The 22521-nt window shown below is 36.8% G+C and overlaps 1 protein-coding gene across 11 annotated transcripts in view; it reads left to right on the top strand.

The window, feature by feature from the left end:
* Window positions 1–22521, top strand: part of Rps6ka6 (ribosomal protein S6 kinase A6) — a 238506-nt gene that overhangs the window by 117629 nt on the left and 98356 nt on the right. For all 11 annotated transcript variants that reach the window (XR_015445581.1, XM_087196632.1, XM_087196622.1 and 8 more), the window contains 6 exons: window positions 24–82; window positions 7465–7567; window positions 8137–8267; window positions 8719–8841; window positions 9614–9703; window positions 18745–18903. Coding sequence is in view for 10 of the 11 variants with exons in the window: in XM_087196632.1 (XP_087052758.1) it covers window positions 24–82; window positions 7465–7567; window positions 8137–8267; window positions 8719–8841; window positions 9614–9703; window positions 18745–18903 (665 nt within the window). In the remaining variant the exon portion in view is untranslated. The remainder of the gene's footprint in view (window positions 1–23; window positions 83–7464; window positions 7568–8136; window positions 8268–8718; window positions 8842–9613; window positions 9704–18744; window positions 18904–22521) is intronic.

Here is a 22521-nt window from a genome sequence, read left to right as displayed (position 1 = left end):
AAAAATTCTTTCCATTTTTATAGGTTCAGAAGGTGTTGAGGAAATCAAAAGACATCTTTTTTTTGCAAATATTGACTGGAATGTAAGTTAAATAGAAAGTTTATAAATAAATCACTATATAAAAATGAGCAAAATACTTGAGTAAATGGTGATCTATGAGCTTTGCTGATAAACTTAATCTGTTTTGTATTTACTATGAGATCTTTATACATACTGCATATCGTGGCAATTATCTTGAAGCAGTAGAGATGTGGGTAATATTTAGCAAATTTATGTTCATTCCATTTACATGTTATATATGGTTAATATGTCCATGTTTTAGATTGGGGAATGTGAGATAGGAAGAGAATGAGGCTGAAGCATATAATAGATTCTTACAAGAAATGAATTATAAGGAATCTAAAGTGTTATTTAATTTCAGTTTGTTCATTGTCATTTGTTAAAACACATTGAATTTTTTAAGATGTATTTTGCTACAGATTTCATTAAATTTTGAGAGGCTATGAAAGCAGAACCATTGAGAAAGTTTGCTAATGCATGTATAGATACTTTTTAAAAGTTGCTATTCTCAGACTTTTAAGGTTTTCTTAGAAGAGCAAACTTTTTGTTTTATAATATAGCTTTGTCTATTTTATGTATTAATCATCATAGTTAAATTTTTATCTGGTTTTGATACTGGCATTAAAAATGTTTTAAAAGGAAAAGCATGTCTCTCTTACTTTTTAGGGCAGAGGTAGGAAGCTCTGACTAAATCATTATTTTATCTGGCTTGTAGAAAAAAAGTTTCAGTAGGCAACATTTTAATGTATTTTATATAATTGTAAAAACATAATGTATCATAAGCCATTTGTATTAATACCCAGAAAGACCATTCAGTAGGTATGCTGCATGGGAGCTGACTCTTTCATAACAATGAGAATCTTTCCTTTGGTTTCCTTTTATCCCCTTTTCTTTATTTTCACAGTGATTCTCTACTCTTCTTATCTAGAAAAAGAGAAAATATTTTCCCCCATTATTGTTATATCTTAAACAGTGTATGCATATTTACTTTTTGAAAATTAGATTTATTTTTGCTATCACATAAAAGCATAAAATGATGCATATTTATGGGGTTCTATGTGATGTTTCAATACATGAATACATATTATGCCTAAATTAGAGTAAGCATATAAGTCTCCTCAAATATTTGTCATTTATTTATAGTGTAAACTTTCAAAAACTTTTGTTATAGCCTTTTCAAATGTACAGTACATTATTGATAGCGATAATCACCCTAATATACAATAGAATGCCACACCTTTTGACTTCTACCTAACAATAATTTAGTGGCCATTGATCAACCTTTCCTCATCTCTCCATCCTTCTGTCACTGATTTTTAATTTAAATAAATAAATGGAAGTTTATGTATGTAAGTAAATGGAGATTCCTTTAGAGTGAATCCCTATCAGTTTTTTTCACTGTGGAACTGTGAGCTAAAGTCAGAAAAAATAGGTGGTTTTCATATATTTTTTATCTTTTTAAATTTATTTTAACTGATATATAAAAAATTGTACGTTTATGAGGTTGTGTTTTAATACATGTAAATGTGTGTCATGTTTGAATCAGATTAAACATATCTATATTCTGAAACATTTGTCATTTCTTAGTATTGAAAACTCAAAATAATTTTTTAGCTTTTTGAGATTTACAATATATTATAATTATATATAGTCACCTTATCATATGGTGGCAAATTAGGACATTTTACTCTTAAGGAAAGGAAGTACACATTGATCTACTTCACCTAGTCCTTACCTTCCTCTCCTTTCCCCAGCCTTTGATAGTCACTATTATACTCTCAACTTCTGTGAGGCCAACTTTGTTAGCAGGTACATAAGTGCAATCCTACTTGTTTTTGTCTGTGTGTGTGCTTATGTGTTTGCATGGTGTTTTTCCCTTAATATAATGATCTCCAGTTCCATAGGTATTTTTAAAAATGATGGAATTTCATTCTTTGCTTAAGGTTAAACAGTATTTCACTGTATATATATGCCATATATTCTTTACCAGTTTATCAGTTGATGACCTCATGCTTTGCCATTTTGTTCAAGATGGCTTTGGCTATTTGTTTTTTTTTTTTTTTTCTGTAGTTACATTTTGATTTTAGGACTTTTATTATAATTCTTTGAAGAATGTCAATGGCATTTTCATGAGGGTTTCAGTGAATTTTTTTATCACTTTGGGTACTATTCTAGTCAGATTCTCATTGCCGAAATCAAACACCCAACACCCACAACCTAAAGGAGGAAAACAGTTTATTTGACTCATGGTTTCAGAGGCTTCAGTCATAGTCAGCTGGCTCTAAAGCAGAAATATCATGGTAGAGGGCATGGTAGAACAAAGCTGTTCAGTTCATGATGGTAAGAAAGCAGAGAGGGGAATACAGCCAGAGAGGAAAGAATGAGGGACCAGATTTTGACCCCAAGGCCATGTCTATGACCTCATACACACACAGAATGATGGCATACTAGTACCCCATGGGGATCCCAAGCTGATCAAGTTGACAATCCACTTTAACTCTCACATCCTAACTTTTGTCAACTTGATATCCAAGCACATTTCGCTAGACAATACTTAATCCCCAAATAAATGAATGCAAAGTCATAACTCCACCTAACAAGACAACTAGGCTGCATATAACTGAAATACAGTAATCCTTCTCTCAAAGTCTGAACAACCCAGCATTGCTAAGAAGTCCAAGTCAATGTCTCTTCTAAGACTCAAGGTATAATCTTTGCTGTGATGCCCTATAAAATTAAAAATAAGTTACAGAATCATAATTAAGTTACATAATTACAATGTACAATGCTATAGGGTAAACTTTATGTTCCAAAAGGGAGGAATGGGGAATAGAAAACAGTAGGAGTAAAACAAGACTGAAAACCATCAGAAAAAACATTAAGTCATGTAGCACCATGTCCAGCATCTGGGGTACATGGTGCTGAGATTTGAGTTCCAGAGGGCTTGTGCAGCCATACCTGTTTGTGTGGGCCTTGCCAGTTAAAGCCCACGTGGCCTCTCACTTGGGCTGGCTTTGTTCACAGCTTGTAGCTGTCCTCTGCAGCTATTCCATATTCTTGGCATCTCCAGCTTCCTGGGGTCTCCACTATACTTTCAGGCTTATTCTCATAGCTTCACACACTGCCATCTCAGAGGCTCCTTGCCTGGCTCTCCTCCCAGAAAATACCTCCATTGAAATCTAGGTGAAAGCCTCCCTGACCCTACAACTCTTATATTCTGCATTCCATTAAACCAGCATCCCATGGACAACACTGAGGTCAATTGTCAGTGAAAGCAGTAGCCACGAAGGACCTCTTCAACCATTGTTTCAATGGCCTATGAGTACCAGAATGCCTGAGCACAGTGAAATGTAACTTGGGGAATCAATTCACTAGGATGCACTTATTGAGTAGGTATCCCAGGAACTATCTCCTCAAAAGAAAGGTTAACACTTTTGCACCCTTGAGCCTGAAAGGGGGGAAATCTTACTGATTTCTGAGACGCTGTCAGGTCATTTTTCTTCTTGTCCCTGAACGGAGTATTTGGTTTCTTCTTAATGCTAATATCTTCAGCAACCAGTTTTATAAGTTGTTCTATTGGGGTCAAAATGTAAATTTTGCAAACTTTTCTTCTCTGCTTTTTGTTTTCAGTTTTCACTATAAATGTGGCTAAAAGCAGCCAGAGATACCCATGCCTGAATGTTGGGATGGCTTGAACCTTCTTCTACTAGATTAACTTATCGACAGCCTTTAAACTGAGCCTCTTGCAAAGTCTCCAGACAGGATTTTTTGCCAGAGTGTATCAAGCATTGCCTCTAGCCTATCTCCCAAAATAATCCTCATTCCCAGCTGCAACCTCATGAGCCTGGCCTTACTTTCTGAATTCCTGTCAGTATTCCAGTCTTCTGGGCTTTGGCTGGAATTGCCTCTCTAGGTCTTCTTACAGACTTTTAGGCCTTTTGCAGCCTGATTATCCAAACTTCCAAGCTCTTTCTGTAAACCAGTTCCAAATACTTTTTATTTGCATGGTCAGATACAATTACAGCAATGACTCCCACTCTCAGTAACAATTTTCTTTTTCTGCTGCTAGAACCAAATACTCAACATTCACTACTTAAAGGAGGAAATTGTTTATTTAGTTCATGGTTTCAGAGGAATCAACTCATGGTTGGCTGGCTCCAAAGGCAGAAACATGGCAAAAGGGCATGGCAGAGCACAGCTGCTCAGTTTATGGTGATTGGAAAGTAGAGCAGGGGATCCGATATAGGCTCCAAGCTTATGCCTGTATGACCCACACAGATATACCCAGAAGTGTGCTTTATTACTGTCTTGGAAGATACACAATCAAGTTAACAGTACAAATTTACCATCTCAGGTAGTATGGACATTTTAACATTATTGGTTCTTCTGATTAATGAACAGGGTATAATTTTTCATTTTTGTGGCCTTCTCAATTTATTTCATCAGTGTTTTATAATTGTCATTGTGGAAATCTTTCACCTGCTCAGTTAAATGTTTTCCTATGTATTTTATTTTTTGTAGCTATTGTGTGTATAACTATATTCTTGATTTCTGTTTCAGATAATTTGATATTGGCATATAGTTACATTACTGAATTTTATACGTTCCTTTTATATCCTGTAAATTTGCCGAATTTATTTATTTATTTATTAGTCCCAGTGGCTTTTTGGTGGAACCATTGCGGTTTTCTATATATAAGTTCATGTCATCTGCAAATGTGACTATTGGACTTCTTTTCAATTTCAGTGCCCCTTTTTTCTTTGTTTGATTGCTCTGACTAGGACTTCTAACTTTATGTTAAATGAAAATAATGAAAATGGGCATCCTCTTCTTCCCAGATCTTAGATAGAAAGCTTTCAATTTCCCCCCATTCAATGTAAAGATAACTGTGGAATTACTACAAATAGCCTTTATTACATTGTAGTACAATCCTATAACTGATTTGCTCGGTGTTTTTATCATGAAGTGATGTTGAATTTTATCACATATTTTTTTCTGTATCTGTTAGGATAATTGTGGTTCTTGTCCATTCTGTTGTTGTGGGTGGTACGTGTATTGATTTTTCTATTTTGAACCATCCTTATATCCCTTGAATGAACCTCCTATGATCATGATGAGTAATCTTTTTAGTGTGCTATTGAATTCCATTTGATAGTATTTTATTGAGGATTTTCACTCTGTGTTCATCAATGATGTTGACTTGTCATTTCCATGTTTTGTATTTTTCCTTATCTGGTTTTGGTATCAGGGTAATTCTGTCCTTATAGAATATGTTAGAAAGAATTTCTTCTTCTTTTAGCTTTTAGAATAACTTAAGGAGAATTTGTATTAATTCTGCTTTAAATACTTGATAGAACTCAGAAATGAAGCTGTCTGGTCCAGGACTTTTCTTTGACAGGAGACTTTTTATTATTGATTCAATTTCATTTCATTTCTTATTATTCGGAAGCCAACCCACAGCTGCTCAGAGTCCTTGATTCAGTTGGACTCTCTCTAAAATGGCATCTGGCCAAGCACCCTCTCCAGGGGACATGGTAGATACTTGGACTGGAGTCACTAGCTGTTGTAGTAAACAGTATGCACTGCTTCCTTCCACTAGTGTGTTACTCCCTGGAGGCCACTGGAGTCACCCGCCATCACTGTGTCTCTGTAGATTCTAACCCCCTCTCTCATGCTACAAACTGGGAGTCAGGCAGAAAGTGCAATTTCCCACCTCCTTTTTCCATGTTGAGTTCTATCTCTTCACTTTTCTCCAATTTTTCCTTCAGATGCTTCCTGGGTCACAGAGATCCACATCCCTCCTTTTCTTCCCCAAGTTATATTCTAGTGTCTGGATTCTGAATCTTGGAGAGGCTGATTTCCTGATGTTTAACACTCTGTCATCTTCCCAGAATTCCTCTCTGAAATATTTTATTCATGCTTTCACCTTTAGTTTGTGTCTGTCATTAATAGTAAGGTGACTTAGTTGTGAGCAACATAGAGCTTTCCTTCTTACTATTTCAGTGCATCTTTTTATTTTACTATAATTTAAAGCAGACACTGATTCTCACCTGATTTCCTTAGCTCTTTGAAGGTACAGTGGCACCTTGGTTCATGAACATAATTTGTTCTATGATTTTGGAAAAGAAGGCTATGTTTGTGTTTGTTTGGCAAGAGAGCTATGGTTGTGTTTGTCACTGGACCACAGAATTTGCAAACAAAACAAAAATTTTGCCAAGTGCTCCTGTTTGCAAACCAAATTGTTTGCAAATAAAAGTGTTCATGAACTGAGGTACTACTGTACTTTGGTGATTGAATCACTGTTCAGCTAGGGATAGTTCATTTGTGGGAAGACATTACTAGAGAATCTTAGCCAAAATCTCACTACACCTATGTATGTTTAAATACACAAATTGTAACAAGTTACATTTTTAGACAAAACTAAATTTTTCAGTTCTATGATATAAGCACTAAATAGTACATTTAGTATATATTTCATGCATAGACATTTAAATAAAATATGTATTCATGAAAATAATCTAATTATTGATTTTTTAGCACCTTGAATATTAGTAGTTATTTCTTCATCATGATATTGTGTTATACCAGTGAGAACACAAGTCAGTTGTTGATGCCTAAAATTGAACATGTTTATTACTTTGCAATGCACTTTTTGGCTTCACTATTGTGTTTCCTGGCCTCAATAGGTCTTGGACGTTTGTCTTTTTATATTTTTGGAATTTGATTAACAGGTATCTGAACCCCATGGAAATTTCTTTTATATACTGTAAGATCTCTGTTAAAGAATCTGAATGTTATGTTTTACTTTCCTTTACTAAGTACAGGTTAAATAGCTCTTATCCAAAATGCTTTGGACCTGAGATGTTTTGGATTTAAATTTTGGAATATTTCCATATACATGAGATATCTTGTAGATGGGAGCCATATCTAAACACAAAATCCATCTATGTTTAAAATACACCTTATACATATCACGTAAAAGTAACTTTATGCAGTATTTTTAGTGTCACATGAGGTCAGGTGTAGGATTTTCCACTTCTCTTGTCATGTTGACATTCAAAAAGTTTTGGATTTTGGTTTGGTATGATGGTGCAGGCCTGTAGTCCTAGCCAGTAGAGAGGCTGAAGTGGGAGAATTCATGTTTGATGACCACTTGGGCAACTTACTGAGACCCTGTCCCCAAATGAAAATTGAAAAATAAGTGAAGCTGGATATGTAGCTCATTGATAAAATGCTTACCTAGTGTATGCAAGGCCCTGGGTTCAATCCCCAGTACTGAAAAAAAATGTGGAGAGTGGATTTGGAGCATTTTGAAATACAGATTTTTGATATAGGGATGCTCAACCTGTATAATAATATTTTAATGTGTTGAATATTTTTATATTTCCCTGTTACTTTGTGTAGAAATTATATAAAAGAGAAGTTCAGCCTCCATTCAAGCCTGCTTCTGGAAAACCAGATGACACTTTTTGTTTTGACCCTGAATTTACTGCAAAAACACCCAAAGGTAATGTGAGGCTTTTATTCTAGTAATAATTTAATTAGTTTAATTAAATAATTAAATAGTTAAAAACTTAAAGGAATTATGAGTTTACAGAGAGTTGGTTTGCCCTTTCTGGAACTGTGCATCCTGTATAAAACATTTTTGGGGTTCTTGAATCTTAAATGGGGAGTATTTATAGAAAAACATGGACAACAGCAAAGAGTAATAGGGGTTTTTATTTGTTTTATAAGTCTTTTGATATGCTCATTACTTACAGAGTAGTGGGTAAGAGATAAGATGTGTTATAGTATCCTGTCTCTTTGTTAAGAATTTATTGACAACTGTTTCATATATTTTTTCAACAAATATCAAATGCCTACTAGGTACTAAGCAATGAGGATGCAGTAGTTAATAAAGCAAACATATTGTGTATATATACTGGGAGTGGGAGATAGCTAATATACTATAAATCAAATAAATATATTTGATAGATGATGTCATGGAATGCTTTCCTTTACATTTAAATAACTGTTGAGATTTTCTGTTATAGAACTGTATATAATTCTAATTAAATATAATTATTTGAAAATTAGATTCCCCTGGTTTGCCAGCCAGTGCAAATGCTCATCAGCTCTTCAAAGGATTCAGCTTTGTTGCAACTTCTATTGCAAATGAATATAAAATCACTCCAATCACAAGTACAAATGTATTACCAATAGTTCAGGTAAATTCTACTTATTCATGTTACTCAGGGCATATATCAGTTTGGAGATAATTCTTTCAGTCATTGATAATGAATTTTCAATAGTTTTTTATGAATGATTTTAACTACTTTATCTCTGAAGATAACTATGTGTTAAAGGTGCTTCTATATATTTTGGGGAAAAAGGACAGTAATAATCTTTATATTTATGTGGTCTGCTTTGGCAAAACGTTAGAGGGATTTATAAACCTGTTGATTTATAATGTTAACGTTGGGAACCTAGGAGGCCTACAGTTTGTTTAGAATTGGTTCAAAATTTGCATAAGTACTCTACAAATACTGGCAAAACTTCTGTAGGATAGTTATTCTTGATTTTTTAAAATATTTAACATGAGTGTATATTTAGGACAAAACATAGAAAATGTGAAAATGTATCATTCTCTTTAAAGTTTCACTTTTAAAAAAAAAACAGGTCAATGGAAATGCTGCGCAATTTGGTGAAGTATATGAATTGAAAGAGGATATTGGTGTTGGCTCTTATTCTGTTTGCAAGCGATGCATCCATACATCTACCAACATGGAATTTGCAGTGAAGGTATTGTCTCTGAACATAACTTGTTTGATGTATGCAATTTAAATTACTGGTCCAATGGACATTTTCAGTGGGACAAGTGAAAAAAGAAAGTACGATGAGAATAAAGACTGACACTTAATATTTTCATTGGATTTGTTTGGAAGGCTTCATTTCAGAGGAACAGTATATTTCATGAAGTTTTGCTTTTGAAGAGCTTTACTTTAATGTAATACTGTATGCTAAAAATTGAGTAATTGTGGCAATCATAGTCATATTTGGAACATATTGTCATTTAGTATATTTGCAATGAAACTGAATATAATCTTAAACTGTGCTTTCTTTTTACTGTTAAGTTTCAGCTGTTGGAAATATTTATTTATTTGTTTATTTATTTATCTTAGTACATGTTTGACACACATAATAATCACATTCATCCTAAGGAATTTGTACCTGTACATAATATATCTTAATTGTTGTTTTTGTTCCATTCCCCTCCCCTCCAGTCAACCCTTCTTCCCTTCCCTATTTACAAAAGCATTGTTTCTGTTTTTTCTCTTCCATTCTCTTTTTTAAAAAAATCCTTTTCCCTTCCTTGCCTTCCCCCTCCCTTGTTTCCTTTCCCATTTTAACATGTTTTTCCTACTTCCAGGTATTGACATTTTTAAATGTTAAAGTAATGGGGTGAACATTCTTCTAGAATTTTTAGGAATTTGTTTAAAAATATGAAATTGAAAAATATTTCATTTTCAGACAAAAAATGTTTTTCTCTGAGATTTTTCTGTCTAATTCTTAGATCATTGACAAAAGTAAGAGAGATCCCTCAGAAGAAATTGAAATCTTGATGCGCTATGGACAGCACCCCAACATTATTACTTTAAAGGATGTAGGTATTTTAAAATCTACTTCTCAGCTAAGTTAATGAAGTTATAACTTGGAATTTTATATATGTTGTATTGTTTTTATGCCACAAAATCTCAAGATGCTTAAATTTGCCACTTTCTCTTTTCCTATATGCCTGCTCTTATAAAATATCAAAAAATGACTGATGGTAAATGAGAATCCTGATTACACGAACATATTCTTGCCTTTTACCTACTAACAGTATAACTAGTTCATTTATCATTCTGTAATACTATACAAGAAAAGGAGTATCTGTCAAGTTCTTGATTGTATAGCAATTGGCTGTATCTTTATGGATTGTTCCTTCCGTAAAATAGTATTAATCTATAATTTTATGAAATGAACATAAAACCCATATATTAATAGATATTACTGAATGAAGACTTTTCCCATAGAAGGTAATGTTCTTTTCTTTTTAGAAAAGGCAGAAAAATGAACCAGTTTGTGTTAGATAATCTGGTATGCACTTGGTTTGTAATCTTTAAAGAGTCCTGATACCATGGGATAGATCCAACAGATAGATTCCCAGGCTCTTACGTACAGTAAGTAAAGAATTGCAGGTGTACAGCCAATGGTGAAAGTAAAGCAGCTACATTTATTGAAGATCATGTGAAGAATTGCTCAGGGCATGTCTGTGCTGAGAAAAATGTGGCATGAAAATTAAAATAGTGCCAGGATGACAGGGAAATAAAAAGCAAATATAACCAGATAAATCAGGCTTTTGGAATTTTTTTAGGAGGAGCCCTTAGCCCAGGTGCCTCTCACTGGGTCTCTAGGTAAGATTGACAGGAATGATTAACAGAATGCTAAGTGATCCTGAGCCTGGGGCTTTCCACAAGTACGTATGTTCCAAGGTTCACTCTGATTAAGTTACAGGTAACAATGGAAGGATTGGCCCTGGGATGTTGCCCAAACTCAAGAGAATGGAAGGAAGTGTTCTCCCAGCCCCCTTGTTTTACCTATACTATTTCCCTCTGAGGGACCTGGTCCCCCCAAATCTTTAAGGGGTGCTGAAGGATTAAGGTCTATCTTCCATGGCTACTTCCTGCTGAATAGAGGCACTGGCCCTACCTATGTGGGGACCAACGAACTCTGCCCTATAGGATCTAAGAGTTCAAAGTAACTGTGTTCCTCCTCTGAGGCTTTCTTGATGAGCTGTGACTGTAGAGATGGGTTTTGATATTGGGCCTGGGCCATCACCAGTAATTTAATGGCTATCAAGCAAGAAGAAACAAATTTGATTAAGAGGTTAAGTATGTAAGAGCTAAATAGTCAGGTTACAAGAAGCATTACTAAAGGCCATGTCTAGGACAGTAACTAAGACTCTCAGTTCCTGATATTTAGCCAAGACATCCATGACACAGATAGTTCCTTGCAAATCTTGTAAGTGTGGTTGACAAACTTCTGTACTGTATCTCACTATTTCAAACTGATTGACATAGGAACTACATTCTTTTAAAGACAAACATAACCCCTCTGTTTCAGCATTTAGGAGATCTAGTCCCCTAACATGTATGGCCACTACTGGCAGTGGATCTATTTGGTCTCAAAGGATGGCAATATTTTGGGCAAGTTCACCTAGTCCAGACAAAACTTTTACAGCATTCAATGATACAAATAGCCCGTTGTGACCTGTGTGCCATAGGTTCACCACCCCTGATCTAGGCTGTCTGTCAAGTTCTTAGGTAGCTGTTGATGACAGAAGAAAGATATAATTAGCTTTAAGGTTTTGTATAAGTAATCATTATTTATTATCTCTGTAAGAGGCATTTTGAATCATCCAGGAGAATCTCAAGAGAAACAAGAAAGCCAAAAGAAGTCAATAAAGAGGTCAATTATAATTTGGGACAAAGATATCAGTGTGGCAAACAGAGTAGCAAGACTAGCCACACAATTACTTAGAGGGAACAAAATGTTTCACTTATCTAGCTCAACAGGTTGGTTGGTATTTTCTTTTCTGAGTAGAAACTTGACGTCATCCACTGGTTCATAGATGTATGAAGTGTGTAGTCTCTCTTCTTTATTTTTTGGTGTTGCATATGGCTTGGATTTTACCTTGGAGGGTTGAAAATAAATGTCTCTTCCCTGTATCTCAATGACAGAAGGAGTGGTAAGAAGCATTGTGTAAGGGCCTTTCCATTTAAAAGCAAACAAGTTTGGGGAGTTAGTATCCACAGGGATAGAAAAGAAGGCATCTTTGTGCAAGGTCCTGAGTTTGATCTCCGTTACAAAAAAAAAGAAGGCATCTTCAAGATCAAGGACAGAGAACCATTTGGTATCTTTTGGGATGTGTGCTAAAAGGGTGTATGGGTCTGCTACTAATGGATAAATAGGTACAACTGCCTCACTGATGGCTCTGACATCTTGTACTAGGTGATATTCTCCCAATGACTTAACTATTGGTAAAATGGATGTATTACATGGGGACTGGCATGGGACCAGTAACCCTGAGGTCCAAAATTTATCAATTATGGGCTTTATCCCCTGTCTAACTTCTGTCTTAAGGTAATACTGGCTTCAGTGATTTTATAGGTTCCGGTTCTTTAGCAGCATTCAGCTACTGGGGTGGTTTTCACAGCTTGCCTTGGGATGCCATCATACCATGCTTGGGGATCAACTCTAGGCAGAGACATCAGGATTAGGCTGGTTGGGTCACTAGCAATTAGGACACAAGTTGCCAGAGGTTTGAATATCAGAGTCACCCCAAATAGGAAGAGTATATCTCTTCTAGTTACTGTTTTGGGGCACTCTGGTATCACCATAAAGGTAACTTGAAAAAAGAAGTCTTCCAACTGGCAGTCCAGAGTGGGAGTAAAGAAAGCTGTCTGGCTAATTCCTTCAAGGCCTACAACTTTGGAATGGGATGAAAGCATATCCCAATTAGAACGTAGAACTGAATAAGACACCTCAGTATCTCTGAGAAACATAATTTTTTCCCACTACTTCTAGAATTACTTGAGGTTCCTATAAGGTGATGGGAATACACTTGTGTGGGAGCCACACGGGGTACCTGGGGCACTATCATTCACTGAATATTCTTCCCTGGCCACCAGGGGTGGATGACCTCATCCTTCTCTGGGAACAAGGGAAGTCCCTCCTCCAGTGCCAAGGTTTTTTTTTTTGGTACCAGGGATCAAACTCTGGTCCTTGCGCTTGCAAAGCAGGTGGCGGGACCACTGAGCTAAATTCCTGGCCTAGGAAGATTCTTATTCCATGTTCTGACAGGCCTGACAAGGGTTTGGTGGCTTTAGAGGCACTCCTTTGCCAAGTGTCCCACTCACTTCCACTTGAAGTACCCTGACTTGCTTCTATCACTCTTTGGATTATCTTGGTTTCCCTTAGTGCTGTGGGCTTTATCCTGAGCCTTATTTACTAGGGCAAGCTTGACTTTAGCCTGGCTCTTTTCTTTATTCAACTCTTGTTTGTCCTCTACTTCATCACAGTTATTAAAGACCAAATAAGGCACATCCACTAATTGAATTATACCTGCTTGTGGGCCCTGTTGGAGTTTCTTGAGCTTTCTTCTAATTTCTGGAGCCGACTGACTAATACATTATTGTCCTAGGATAATCCGACCTTTCCTATACTCTGGGTCTAAATTAGTTTACAGAGTGCCTCTTCAAGTAAGAATTGAAAAGCAACTGGATTTTCATCAGAGCCTTGACTGATAGACTTAAGCTTATTGTATTTCACAGGTTTGGGCATCCCTTGACACACACCTGCTAAAATGGCCAGGATGTATAACTTTCATTTGGCTTTCCCACTTATCTATTATAATCCCACTCAGGCCCCTCTTATGGTACAAACAATGGAGCAGTTGGCTGATTATCAGTGGGTGAAGCTTTGAAGGCTTGATCATTAGCCAGCTTTAGAGATTTTATAATCCTTTTTTCTTTCTACTGGTGTCCAGCAAGAAAGCAGGATGAAATTGATGTCTCACCAGGTCAAATCAAAAGGTTATGGAAACCATCAGCAAACTTTTCCGAATCCTCAGAAAGTCTGCCCAGTTTTTCCTTGCTTTGCTGAATATCCATAACTGAAAAAGGGATGTGCACCTAGATGATACACTTGTTCCCTGCCGCTTCTCTAAGGGGCAGAGCATTGATGGGCTTAATTGTTGAGTTCCTGAATGTGGAGCCTTATAGTAGGCAAACCCAGATCTGGTGTGGGGCAAGTGCAGGAGATGGCCTTTATCTCCTAGTAGTACTGACTGAGCAGGTTGTTGAGGAGTTGTAGCACAAGGGGAGGAGGAGCTGACAAGAGTCCCCAGTAGCATCAGCTCCTGAGGGGGATTAGTTCTAGGCAAAGATCAGGCCTGTGGTAAAGAGCCATAAAGGCTTGAAAATAAAGCACCCCTGACCATTTCCTCTGTTTCTTACAATAAATATGTAATTGAAATTTTGCATTTTATTTTAGGCTGCCAAAGTGTGGCCACATCACTTTTTCCTCATGTGGGCACATAGACCACTTTATATTAGGAATATAAGATGAATTTTGGGGGCCCTTGGGATGGAACTGTTCCCAGTGAGTAAGGAATCATCTGAACAGAGTCAAAAAGAATAGATGAGACATTTTCCATGATAGATCTCTTGATAGGAGGAAGAAAAATTTCATTGTGGGGTCCTAACAGGCCTATCCTTGGATCATTCCCAACCCATTAGTGTGGACATTACAGGGCATCTCCTCATAGTTCCTGAGCCTTTTACCTCCAGGGGATGTCCTGATGGGGCTGAAGTTGTGGGATTTGGTCAGATATTATTGAGCCTTCTCCTGGGTCAATTTCCACATACGAATCTTACAGGGTATCAGCTTTCAATGATACAAATAGTGCTCTGTGACATGCATGCCATAGGTTTGTCACCACAGCTCTAGGGCTATAACCTTGTCTAGCTCTCTTATTGGGCATCTCTTAGTAGAGCTGGCGTCCTTGGGGGCCAGAAGTATCAGGCCTTGTGTGGGTGATGGTTCTACTTTCTTTTATAGCAAAACATTTATTGGTACATTTTACGCATACATAATGGTAACACTCATCATTGGGAATTTGCACCTGTACATGGTACATCCCACCATTTTTCCCATTCTCCCCTCCATTTTGTACACAGTGTTGTACAACTGTATTGAAATATAGCACAAACACATTGACTTTCACCTTGAAGAAATGTTTATCCCATTTAAATGAGTAGTTAAATCAAAAACTTGCAAACCTGATGAGGAATTTTTCATCTTCAAGTTCCTTGATTCCATAAATGATTGTATCATTTCACAATTCACAAAATCTTTTCAGCATTTTACTTCAACTTGGCCACCTCACTTCAAAAAAGTAAATGATTTCCCCATAATCAGCATCTTATGAAACTCTTATGAAACTCGTGGAATTGGTAATGATTCGATTCCTAGGACCTCATGAAATTCACAGCTGTGATAATGATTTGCATAACATCTTTTTGTTGTTGTTGTTGTTGTTTTGGTACTGGGGATCGAACTCAGGCAAGGCACCACTGAGCTAAATCCCCAGCTGAACTCACTAGTTCAACTCATGGCGATTCTCCTGCCTCAGCCTCCTGAGTACTGGGATTATAGGCATGCACCGCCATGCCTAGCTCACATAACATCCATTTTTAAAGCCTGAATTTCCTTGATGTATGATGCAGCACTATTTTATTAAACGCGAGACTTGCCAGCAACAATTGCATCATCTCTTATTAATTTATAAATCCCTATTTTATTTTCTCTTTGAGACCAGGTTTCACTCTGTAGCCCAGGCTAACCTCAAACTTGCAGTGATCCTCCTGCCTCAGCCTCCTGAGTGCTGGGATTATAGGTGTGTGCCACCACATACAGTTTAAATCATTCTTCTTTACCAACCATCACAGGGCACCACTATGGATACACCAGATATGTTGACAAAGTTTGAAGAAAATCACTGTTATTTTTACTGCCTCATACAGATGAAGAGATTTACCTGTATTTTAATGGCATCAAAGAAGCCATTTCTTCAGTGATACTATATTCATAATCTATAATACTGCTAATTAAAAACAGCAAGTTGAACCATATCTGTTACGTCAGCACTTTCATCTATTGCCAAAGAATAAAGTTTGAAATTAGTAGCTTCACTCTTAAATCTTTTTCAGTAGATTTTTCCCCATTTCCTCAACTGTCTGGCTATAGGCTGGTGAGACAAATTGATTTAGAAAAATTAAGCAGGGTGCCTTATTTCTCTCAACAAAAAAGCACTCATCCATTTTTCACTGAAGACTTCCTTCTTCCATTTTTCTTTTTGGGGGTTCTGCTTTCTTTTGAAATGATGATGAAACCATTCTGGACTCGGAGTCTTCCAGTCTCCGTGTGCGCCCGCCTCACCCCGAGGTCTCTGGTGGCCCTCAGAGTCTCTGGGTGACTGAAGCTCAGCCAGTCAAGGTTTGTTTACCGTCACCATGGAAACCACGGCAGGGTGTATGGGGTTGGACGTCTATAGTCACTCCTGGCACTTCCGGCCCGGGCACCTGGAACAGCAACCCGGTAGCCCCCCCTTACCTACCGTCATTGCCGGCGTGACCACGGGTGGCCCCCTCCGAATCCCACCTTCCTCTGGACCAAGCCACGGAACAGCAGTTCTACTTTCTTTTTTTCTTTTTCTTTTCTTTTTTTTTTTCTGCGGTACCGGGGATGGAACTCAGGACCTTGCGCTTGTAAGGCAGGTGTGGCACCACTGAGCTAAATCCCCGGCCCGGTTCCACTCATCTTCTGGACAGAGTCCAGAACTGGGATGCCTTACTGGCCAGATGCCTCTTAGCCAATGAGCCCTTTAGCAGATGATATTCCACTAGCTGTCAGTAGATGGCATCTAAGAACAAGGAATAAGACAGCTCTAGGAAAACCCTCACCACGTCAGACAAACATGATTTATATTATCACAGCCAGCAGTCCACATGGGTCTTGGTTTTAAAACTTGTGCCCTTTTATAAGAACTTCATATCTTCTTAGTATCTTCCTCTGTTTCCAACTCGTGTGTATTTTGTTAGATCGTGCCACAAAAGATACCCATCAAGTGACAAAAGGAAAACTCCACAATGCAACAACCACACGTTATACATCCTTTTAGATACGGTTATAAACTTCAGGCCACATTTACTACAACAAAAGCAAAACCAAGCAGAATGGAGAAAGCAAACTAGCGTTATAGAAAGAACCCCAGGAGGAGATAGCCATACGTCAGCATTGGGACCCAGGAGAATATGGGCTGCTTCTGCAAGCTGTGCCTGCATGAAAACTACACCTTTTAAAATGACTACAAGCTTTTCTTTCCACTCTCCATTCTAGGCTAGTTTTCTACTTTTTAACCTTGCCCCCTTCAGTTGACCAGCATGAAAAAGGCAAAGTACTTGAATTCTCCAATAGATGAAAGACCACACACACACACACACACACACACAGGCACTAGAGTTCCCTCAAGAGATAGAAGGAATACAAAACACAGAAAAACACTCAGGTACTCACTCAGTGTGAGTCTACAGGCTCCCCTGGGCCTCACTAACTTTGGTGCTATTGAAGGGGCCACTTAAGTCCCCATGGTCCAGGGCATGCTGGTAGCTGTACCCATGCAAAGAATAACATTAGGCACACCAGGCCCACATTACCAAGTCCCCTGAGAAAAAAATTAAACCAGCCTAGGGAATTCTGTCAAGGCCAAGGTGTCCTAATGCCATTTCCATGGTACCCTTGAAAGCCATGAAACTTGCCAGCTGCCTCTATTCCCTCAGTTCAGGTCTATCTCTCTCCAAGCATGGGAAACCATGGTTACTTGAGAACCTCCATGCGGCAAGAACAAACAGCAAAATACAACCCCAACTGGTTGGCATGAGCTATCCTCCCCCCTGGGAAAAACCAAACCCTTTTGCTCCACATTCTGGTCATCTCCTACATCCATGTCCACAACAAGTACCCTTGGTTACTTATAAAAAAGAGGGAGAGGATCTTCCCAAGAGGGGAGTTTACCTTACTTTTTGGCTGGGCTTCATTTGGCTGCTGATGTCTGCCAGTGTCTCCTACACTTACCAGTTGATGCCATGAGATGGATCCAACAGTTAGATTTCCAGGCTTTTGTCTACAATGAGCAAATAATTGTAAGAGTACATGCAGTGATGAAAGAAAATACCAACATTTATTGACGATCATGGGAAGAAGTGCTTAAGGCATATTTGTGCTGAGAAAAACGTGACCTTCTGAGAGAAAAAAATGATGCTAGGATGACAGGGAAGTAAAAAGCACATAAACACTTTTGGGGTTTTTTAAAGGAGGAGACCCCAGCCCAGGTACCTCTCATTGGCTCTCTAGGCAAGACCGACAGGAATAATTTTCAGAGTGCTGAGTGATCCTGAGTCAGGGACTTTCAACAACTGCGTGTTCCAGGTTTCACTCTGCTTAAATTACAGGTAACTGGAAGGAGGATTGGCCCTGAGATGTTGCTCAAAGTCAAGTGGGTTGAGAGGAATGGTCTCCTAGCCCCCATTGTCCTACCTGTACTAGTAGAGTGTGTGTGTGTGTGTGTGTGTGTGTGTGTGTGTGTATACAAATATACATGGCCTGAGTAAATATTTTTTTATTTATTATTTTTGATTCACAATTTCAATTCAACATGTCAGATTATGGACTGAGAAATAATATGTTTAGTAACAGAAAGAAGCTTATTCTTAGGGAAGAAAAATAACTTTTATACAATCAAAATGAGATATCATTTGAAAGACACAGAATTTTTAATTTATATTTTAATGAACTATAACTTACAAGCTCAGAACTCAAAAAATTAAATATTTAATATGATATGATATGAGTGTATAGAAAGTTGTTTAGCTGATTCAACCCTTAATACAGTATGTACCATATTAACTACAAATAAATAATGACCTTTTTAATACTAGCAGTTCACTGTCAAGGCAGAATAAATACAATTTTAAAAGTTTAGAATTGTAATTATAACATTAATATAACAGATAATAACATTATTAATACATTCTTTTTTAGGTCTTTGATGATGGTAGATATGTTTACCTTGTTACGGATTTGATGAAAGGAGGAGAGCTACTGGACCGTATTCTCAAACAAAAATGTTTCTCAGAACAGGAGGCTAGTGATGTACTCTTTGTAATAACACAAACAGTTGACTATCTGCATTGCCAAGGTGTAAGTTATATTCTTTGCTTCAGCTATGGGAATAATGTGTTCATGAAATTATATATAGGAGATGATACCATGCAAAGGGAATTTCTTTTTCCCTCATTTGTATGTTTATATAGATAACATCCTAATGAAATTCATGAAAAAATGAAGGTTATAGATTAAGAAATTAGCTAATAATTTATTAAGTCTATTCTAACTGTTCACTGGCCTTGACTTAATAGCACATTCATTTTGAAAATGGTTTAAACTACATAATTGTACCTAACGTTGCCTTTTAAATTATTTTTTTAACTGTATATCCTTTTATTGGTACATTTTAGGTATACAATATAATGACATTCATCATTGGAAATGTGCACCTTTACATACTCTCCTGGTTCTTATTTTTTCCCCCTTCCCCTACCCTCCTTTCAACCCCTCCATCCCTCCCTATTTACAAAGACTTTGTTTCCTTTTTTAAATTTTCTCATATTAATTCCATTCCCTTCTTTCCTTTCCCCTATCCCTTCCACTTCCCCTTCACCTTTGCCCCTTTTCTTTCTATTTCACAGTATTTATTATACCTTTTAGTCCTTATTTATACTTTCAGTTTCTCACACTAGAGAAACTATTCGGTATTTACACACGTGCATACTATTTATTTCACTTAAGAGTATCTCATCAATGTACATCCATTTAGCAATAAATGTCTCTAATTTCTCATTTTTGATGGCTGAGTAGTACTCTATTTTATAAAAAGAACGCATTTTCTTTATCCAGTCTCCAGTTGATGGGCATTTGGGCTCTTTCCAAGTTTTAGCTATTACAAACTTGCTGCTATGAACATGGCTGCACATATATCACTATGGTATGATTATTTTAATTCTTTGGGGAATCTACCCAGCAGGGGAATAGCAGGGTCAAATGAGACTTCCAGTCCTAGTTCTTTCAGGCATCTCCATACTGATTTCCACTGTGGTTGCACCAGTCTACACTCCCAGCAGCAGTGGAGCAGGGTTCCTCTTTCCTCACAACCCTGCCAGCATTTATTATTGGTTGATTTCTTGAAAGCAGCCATTCTTTCTGGGGTGAGATGGAATCTCAGTGTTGTTTTCATTTGTATCTTTTGAATGACCAGTGATGTTGAACATTTTTTCATATGTTTCTTTGCCATTTCTACTTGTTTGTCTGAGAAATGTCTGTTCATTTCAGATGCCCATTTTTGGATTGGGTCTTTAAATTTGGGAGGTCTGATTTTTGTAAGTTCTTTATAGATTTGAGATAGTAGACCTTTGTCTGAGGGACCGCTGGTGGAAATTTTTTCCCACATTGTGGGTTGTCTCTTCACACTGCTGGTGGTTTCTCTTGCTGGGCAGAAGCTTTTTAGTAAGAAGAGATCCCACTTGTTGATTGTTTTTGCTAGTTCACTGGCAACTGAGGTTTTGTTCATGACATCTTTTCCTACACCAATGTCTTCAAGAGTTCTATCTAACCTCTGTATTGCCTGATTCAGCGTTTCTGTTTTAATATTTAGATCTTTAATCCATTTCGATTTTAGTTGAGTGCATGGTGAGAGATATAGGTCTAGGTTTAGTCTTTGGCAAGTTGAAACCCAGTTTCTCCAGCACCATTTATTAAAGAGGCTATCTTTCCTCCAGTGAGGCTGTTTGACTCCTTTGTAAAAGATGAGGTGGCTGAGTGTGTCTGGAGTTGTTTCTGCATCTTCTAATATGCTCCACTGGTCCTCAGGTCTGTTTCTTTGCCAGTATCATGGTGTTTTTATCACAGTAGCTTTGTAGTATACTTTCAAGTTGGGGGTTGTAATACCCCCTGCCATGTCTCTGTTTCCTAGAATTGATTTTGCTATTCTGGGTCTCTTCTTGCCTTTTAAATTATTAAACCTAACAAACTTAAAATTGAAACCTAAAAGAATTAGCAAAGGACATATTTTTTATATTTTTGAAATGATGCTATACCAAGCACAGAAACTTCTAGCAGTAAGTGGACTATCTTGACTTTTATCAATTCCTTTTACAAATATACTAAAAACTTTGAATTCTATACATTTGAAATATTAATATGTCAAATTTTGTGATGGCTGCCAGGAATGGTAGCACATGCTTGTAATCCCAGCACTCAGAAGGCTGAGGCAGGAGGATTGCCTCAAGTTTGAGGCCTCCCTGGACAAGATAGTAAGTTCAATACCACCCTGGAATACATAGAGAGACTCTGTCTCAAAAAAATAAAAACAAAAAGAAAATTGTGGTGGAGGAGCCAGCTTATTGTTTTATAATTTCATGTCTCATCATAAAGAAGGCAAATGAATGTAGTTACACAGATGTCAACTTTTATTATATATAGCTATATAAGTCCTCAAAGTAGCAATTATTTACAAATTAAAGTTTGAATCAGTCATAAGAGTATATACAGTGGATCCTTGACTTACGAACTCCATTGGTTCCCTGAGGGCTGGTTGTAACTAAGTCAATACAGCTGAGATCTGAATGTTTACCTGGATATATACTATAGATAACAAGATGCATATGAATCTTCCATTAACCTAATTAACCCAAGTTGTTTGTATTTCAGGCCAGTCATAACTTGAGGGTCCACTGTATACATGTACCTTTTAACCATTAACAGTAAAAAAATGACTACTCAAAATTTACTGAAAATTATACATAGGTCACTTATGAATAACAAAAAGCAAACTGATGATCAATTTTATGTGTGGCTTCATAGAATACATTTTCTGTACTTTGAAATAAATTGCATTATACTAAAGGAAAAGAATAATTCTATTATATCATTCCTGAGCTGTCTTCAACAACACACTCTAAAGGTTGACCAGAATTTTGAAAACACTAAAGATCTTTTCATCGATTTATTATTTTATACACTTTCAGTTTTTTGCATCAAATATATTAATAACAGACACATATTGAGAACTTTTATATGCCAGGAATTGTAGAGTATTATAGATTTAAATATGAGTTACACTTGTTCCCTGTCCTTAGAGTTTTCAGTGTTGTAAACTGCCGATTAAATGTAGATTAACTGAAGTGGATAGTAGTAGCAAAAAGTCATCACATGAAGAATTTCAGAGTTTTTCAGTTTCTATATTTTGTTTGGTCCTTCTTCATTGTTCCTACTTTGCTAAGACTTCCCATTTTTTTGCTGAGAATTCATGGACTGAAAGCAGATTTTCTTTTATTTCATTGATATTAATTATAATAGGTAATTTAAAATCTTTGTCACTTTTAGTGTGGTTTATTTTATTCAGCATTGATTGATTTTCTTTTTTTCTTGAGACTGTGTTCTGTTTTCTTGGTTCTTGTATGTATATTGATAATAAATTATGGAGATATTTATATTCTGTTATTTTTTTTCTAATAGATATTATTTTCCTTGTATAAATGGATAATCTCCTTAGTTGGCATGGACTGAAAATTCTTGATTTTTGAACAGCAACTCTGATGTATTTATTTCTTTTCTCCTTATATGAACTGCTTTAATCTTCCACAGTATTTTGATTCAGGAGTCAGGTTGGCATTTACAGTATTCCTTTCCTTAGCATTCAGAATTACTCACCATCTATTTTCTGGTTCTTCAGGCCAGAAAGACTCTGGGTTTTACATGTGT

The sequence above is a fragment of the Heterocephalus glaber genome, unplaced genomic scaffold (assembly GCF_053883595.1).
Source record: "Heterocephalus glaber isolate CG9 unplaced genomic scaffold, H.glaber_assembly_v1.0 deba00001613, whole genome shotgun sequence".
NCBI lineage: Eukaryota > Metazoa > Chordata > Mammalia > Rodentia > Bathyergidae > Heterocephalus > Heterocephalus glaber.
The sequence above is the reverse complement of the archived record's forward strand: the minus strand, read 5'-3'. Positions and strand labels throughout refer to the sequence as shown.